This window comes from Macrobrachium nipponense, chromosome 19, assembly GCF_015104395.2.
Source record: "Macrobrachium nipponense isolate FS-2020 chromosome 19, ASM1510439v2, whole genome shotgun sequence".
Lineage (NCBI taxonomy): Eukaryota > Metazoa > Arthropoda > Malacostraca > Decapoda > Palaemonidae > Macrobrachium > Macrobrachium nipponense.
The window spans coordinates 27,192,869-27,198,868 of record NC_061088.1 but is presented as its reverse complement, the minus strand read 5'-3'; the positions used below and the strand labels follow the sequence as shown (position 1 = coordinate 27,198,868).

General features: G+C 37.3%; 1 protein-coding gene across 1 annotated transcript in view; it reads left to right on the top strand.

Moving 5' to 3' along the window:
- Window positions 1-6,000, top strand: part of LOC135215403 (titin-like) — a 206,828-nt gene that overhangs the window by 185,327 nt on the left and 15,501 nt on the right. Inside the window, 13 exon segments of the mRNA XM_064250008.1 lie at window positions 19-128; window positions 418-642; window positions 953-1,048; window positions 1,308-1,400; window positions 1,762-1,883; window positions 2,257-2,411; window positions 2,713-2,879; window positions 3,119-3,254; window positions 3,452-3,575; window positions 3,729-3,894; window positions 4,343-4,631; window positions 5,201-5,337; window positions 5,512-5,665. Of these exon segments, the coding sequence (XP_064106078.1) occupies window positions 19-128; window positions 418-642; window positions 953-1,048; window positions 1,308-1,400; window positions 1,762-1,883; window positions 2,257-2,411; window positions 2,713-2,879; window positions 3,119-3,254; window positions 3,452-3,575; window positions 3,729-3,894; window positions 4,343-4,631; window positions 5,201-5,337; window positions 5,512-5,665 (1,974 nt within the window).

The following is a 6,000-nucleotide window of genomic DNA, read 5'->3' as shown; positions in this document are numbered from 1 at the left end:
CCATGTTTTCCATCACAGGACTTGATGATTTCGTGGAAAGGCTTCAAGATGTTGAGGTCCAGGAGTTAGAGGAAGCTGTTCTTCAAGTAGAAGTGAGCAGTGACAAGGGTCGTATATCATGGCACAAGGTAAATTTGCATTACATGCTGCGATTTTCCTTGAATCGGAAATTCATTTTGAGCTAAGGAAAATAGGTTTAAAAACCAGTTTGTTTAAAGCTACTTCCTCCATTTTATATCAAGGTTGCCGCGATCATATAACTCAGTCCTGTTGTCATGGTGTGAAGGGAAACTGAATTTTTTTCTTCAGATATTTTTACCTTAAAATTAAACTTGGATTGAAGGAAAAAATGTTTCTTCTATCTGTAAGTCCTTCATTACTTATAAAATAGTGCAATAATGCTATTTTCCTCAACAGGATGGCGAAGAGTTGACCAACACTGACCGCATCAAGTTGGTGTCTCAGGGCAAGGTTCATAAGCTGGTGCTGAAGAAGGCCACCCTCCAGGATGAGGGAGAATACACCTGTGTCCTTGGTGACCAGGAATGCACTGCTGAGCTCACTGTCCGAGAACTGCCAGCTGAGATTGTAAGGAAGATGAAGGATCAAGTCGTTTCCAAGGGCAACAAGGCTACCTTCGAGGTATGGCAAACCCATAGCTCGTTTGTTGTCGGCTGTAGTATACTGCATGATGCTCTCAAAGTAAAATGGCAAATGGTTAACGGATCTGAATATCCTCAAAGTACCATGTAATATTCTCAGGTTAAAGTATGTTACTTTCACATAATTAACTTTTTACATTTAAATTTGTCATTATTTACACAAAAGTTACTTCCAAAGGGCTTCCGTCATAAACTAAGTCATTTGATTAACTTTCACATTCATTATTCAACATGTAAGGTTTTTACAGCAAGGAACTTATTTATTTATTTATTTTTGTCTTGCATTACAGGTTGAGCTTACAAAGGGCGATGCAGTCATCACCTGGTTTAAGGATAACAAAGAAATTCGGTTTTCTGATCACTATCAGCTATCCATTGATGGCAAGGTATGATTACTATCAAATACCAAGTTCTATTTCTAGCGTGCAAGTTGGTAAATGTTTCCGCTTCACGCAAGGAATTGCTCTTCTACTCTTTGTACACCTCATGTTGTTATCAGTATGCACAAGCTATTTCTCATGAACATTTAAATTTCACATTTACATGAACAGTATTTTCATTTTCTAAAATAGATCTGACAAGAGAAATGTTGAAATATGTAAGCGTTTTTAGGCTAAAAAGAAGTATTTTTTATCCTCGTTTTAGGTTCAGAGACTGATGGTCTACAACTGCCAAGGTGATGATACCGGTACTTACCGCGCTGTTGTTGGCAGAAGCGAATGCACTGCCACTCTCAGAGTATGTATAGAATTTTTTCTGATCATTTCTTACATTTCAATAATAATTGATAAAGTGTAAGTAACCTGATAGGGAAGAAACTGCACCTTAAAAATGTAAATTGGCTTCATTGTCAGTATTTCTAGGAAGATATACTACTACAGCTGGTATTTTTTGCACACGTGCCAGTGGTTGTTAAAAACTTTTTCACTTGTAGACCTGAGAATCCTTTAACTATGGAACAAGTATTGCACCAATAGAGTAAGGATCTTGAGGACAGCTGAATTAAAATAATCTTATTATTAATTTGATAGATTTATCTGTGACTAACACTGACAGCTTCCATTAAGATGAACAGAGGTGAAATCAATCTCTTCTTCAGGTCGAGCTCCAGGCCGAAGGAGATTTCGTCACGAGGTTGCCTTCCCAGATGGACGTCAACTTCCAGTCTGACGCTACTTTCCTTGTTGAAATTTCCAAGAACTTCGAGGTCAGATGGTTCAGGTATGTTGAAAAAAAAAGGGGGCCCATAGAGATCCAAGATAATTTAGTCCAGGTGTAGAAATTATCAAAGATATTTTCATAATTATCTTACACCCCTTTTGAATGTCCAAAAGTTCGAAAATTGCTTGCATCTTTCACATAGCTTTTACATTGTCTATTTGTGAAATCCCTGATTGCAGGAAATATTCAGGTTTTATAGTGCTTATCAGTCAAGTCTTTAACTATGACAAACAATCAGATAATCAAAGATAAATACAAATTCTGGTTAAAATGTTGTGCTCTTGGGATTACTAGCACATGTTTGGTATTGGAGATAATTTTTTAGAAGAATATTGCATTACACATGACTGACGATATTTCTGTGGATTTCCAGGAACCAGGAAGAAATCAGAGCTGACCAGAAGTATATCATTAAGAAGGATGTCATGAAAAGGATCCTCATTGTTAAGAATGTTACCCAAGCTGACTCAGGAGAGTACTCCTGCGTTCTTGCAAACTTGAAGACGACTTGCAAGATGAATGTAGTCTGTAAGTTTAGTTATTGTTTCTCCTTCTCAGGAAGTTTCCCATTTCTTTGACGGAACCAAAGTTTCATCATTTTTTTGTGCTTTTATGTTAATGCTTGTCTTCGGTTTTCTCTACTTGAGTAAAATTTATATTGAAACATTCAATATTTAAAACTAAATAGATCTCTTAAGCCAATCTCTTACTGAAAGGCAAGTCAAATGTAAACTTATTTGACCATAAGTAAGGCTCAAATCTTTATCTATGGTAAATGAATAAACATTTTTCGTCCTAAATTTCACTGATTGGCTGTTGTCTCTTCTAGTGATGATGTCTGCACCAAAGATTCCTAAGGAGTACCAGAAGAAGGAGTTTGTTGTCAACAAGGGTAAGGATGTTACCCTGAAGGTGCCCTTCACCGCTACACCCAAACCTAAAGCTTTCTGGTATCACAAAGGCCAGTTGCTGGACACTGAACGTAATCAGCAAAAGGTAAGGTGATCTACCTGTGTAAATAATTAATGTCATTTATATGGTACAAATTCCTTTATGTCTGGGGATCTTGTTGTTAATCATGTTTTAGTAAACTCCTCTAATTATTCTGTTGGTAGTAACCCATAGAGTAAACAATTATGAATTTATATTGATAAAATTTATAGTTATAGTATATTTCAGAAATTTAAAATTCCATATTTCGGTATCTAATTCTGAACCCCATTTTCTTTGGTTAGATCCTTTCCACTGTTACTGAGAATGAAGCTTCCATTACCATCAAAACAGTCGAGAACATTGACTGTGGAGAATACCGTGTTAAGCTCTGCAATGACTGTGGAGCTGCATATGCTGACTACACTGTTAAGATTCTTGGTAAGTTATATTTTTTTTATATTTAGATTTACTCCTTGGTCGAGTAAGGAAACCCTTTCATGGAGAATATAATTGCTTAAATATAGAGCAGAGTTGAAGAATCTGAATTTTTAATGAGGCTTACATAATTCTTGGTGATTTTGTTAAATATGTCACGGTAATTAGCATGGTAAAATTTTATTTTAATTCCTTCTCAGACAAGCCATCCAAGCCTGGCACTCCTGAAGCCATGAAGGTAACTGACAGTTCTGTGACAATACACTGGTCTGCACCTAAAGAAGATGGAGGCCGTGTTATCACAAACTACATCGTTGAGTTCATGTAAGTATCATCTGATCTGGTTGTCATTGGTTCTGACCTTTGGAAAATGCCTGCATTTTTACCATTCGTTTTTGCTTTCCACTGACTGTGTACATGAGAGTCTGTTAACATTTCCGTTACTTATCTCTGATTATTCCGAATGTTTTTCATTAGGTCCCAGCAGCAACAGACGTGGACAGTATTTAACCAGAATCAAAAGATTACACAGACAAGCGTAGAAGTAACACAGCTGACGAAGGAAGTGGAATACTGCTTCAGGGTTTCAGCTGTCAATGAAGTTGGCACTTCTGATAAGTCAGATCAATCTAAGTTCATCAAGGTGTGTTACTCCAGTAAAGTTTCATTTTACAATAGAGTTTATAATTAAGTTCGTTATTTTACTACCATTGCTTGAAATTTTTGTCAGTGCATGTTTTGTCGAGGCCAATAATACCGAGGGTTTCAAGTCTTGCTTATTTAAGATGAAGTCCACGCTTTTTATTTTATTCTTGTATCTACGATAGTACTTATGGTGTCTTCGTGCTCACGGTCATGATTAAACGTGATGATGCAGAGGCATACGCACATATTTATATAGATGTAAGTGTGAGCTAGCCCTGTGCACTACAGCAAAAACTTGCGAGACTTTTTAATTCATTTCATTTACATAATTTTATTCAACTGGGATTGATGTTAAAATATATCTATATGCACTTTCATTACCTTTTTAATTTATGTTTTAAGGTAATGTGGAGCCGACTGTATTCTTGACAATATCTACTTTGTAGGTCTGTGCTCCAAGGACAGCTGAGCCACCAGTAGTCAAAGAACAACTGCAGGCTGTTGTAACCGGCCTTCACCAGAAGATTGTCCTTCGATGCGTTGTGACAGCTTCACCTCCACCTAGGATTGAATGGATGAGGGATGGCAAGATCATTCAGGGTGAAACCAAATACGAAAACTTCACTGCTACCTACACCATCCAGAGCAGCCGCGAAGACTCCGGTGGCATGTATACTTGCAGGGCCAGTAATGAAGCTGGCATGGCCGAGTGTTCAGCCACCGTAGCCATCCAAGGTTTGTCGATCTGCATTTGAATCCTTATTGCAATTCTGATCCATAGGTGGTTAATTCATAACAAAATTTGTTAAGTTGGTATTATCACAAGGCATGATCATTTTTTTCATTCACTCCGTAATTCTTTTTTTAATTATTGTAGATTTCACCATTTTGACCACACCCCAATACCCATTCACCAGGTCTTTGTTTTTTATATGGAAATGTTTACGTAATAATTCACCTTAGTTCATATCCTTTATTGCACTCCTCTGTAGATTGGGTATGTGATTTGTAGTTTTTAGTCTTCTGGAGGTATTTTTTCTATATTTCTTGAATTGTAAAGTATGTCGTATTTTACTTTCATTTAGCGTTAATAAAGATATCCCTGGAATACATGACCTGTAATTAGATCTAGCATTAAATATAACCTCTGGCTTTTCATGATTAGGGTTGATAGAGTCATATATTTCTTAAAGTAAATTATACGCAGTTGCTCATCTTTCGCAAAGTTGAAGGAATATAAGAAACATGCCAGGGTTTTCTGCCTTATTTTGTAAAGTTCATCATAGAAACTATCACTTCAACAGAGGCTCCAAGATTCGAGTTTGACGAAACCAAACAATGCCAGACATTGACTGTCGGTGACCAATGGAGCGTTCCTATCAGGGTCATCGGTTATCCAAAGCCAAAGATTTCGTGGACCCGCAATGATAAGCCACTTATGGTAAGTAGATAATGTTATCCATGTTTATTCCTTTTATTTTTTATGGTTGATTTTAGGAGTTCATCTTGGAAAACGTTGCATTTTTAATCGTCTTAGAATGCTGAGTATAGGAGAATGATATAAATTGCATGTGACAATGTTCATGGCAGTTTCTAATTTACGCTTATATTTCAGACCACGCCACACATCCTCATCCATAACAATGAACAACAAGGCACAACGAGCATCACTATTCAAATTTTGGCCCTAGAAGACACAGCCGTCTATACTGTCACCACTGAGAATTCCGCTGGAAGGGCCCAGCTAAGCTTCAATCTCAGGGTCTTAGGTAAGCTTGGAAATGGCCTTTCATGAGTGTCCTGTGTACCGGAAGTAGAAATCCTCCTGAAACGTGACGCACCAGTGTTTGTTGGAAGTGGCATTGCTCATTGTATGTCGTATTGGCGAAATGTGCAACTGTCACTGCCCTTTATATTGAGTGCTTGTGTATTTTAAAACTAGCCTTGTTTTAAGTTAGAATAAAGTGAATGATTGTGATTTGTGGCATTTACTTATATTGTCAGCGGGGAAAGTTTGTCCGCAAAATGTAATGGGGTCAAAGCCTAACTTATAAGAAACGGTCATCAGTTCTTGACGGAGGAGTCTGCCTTAATTCCTGGATCC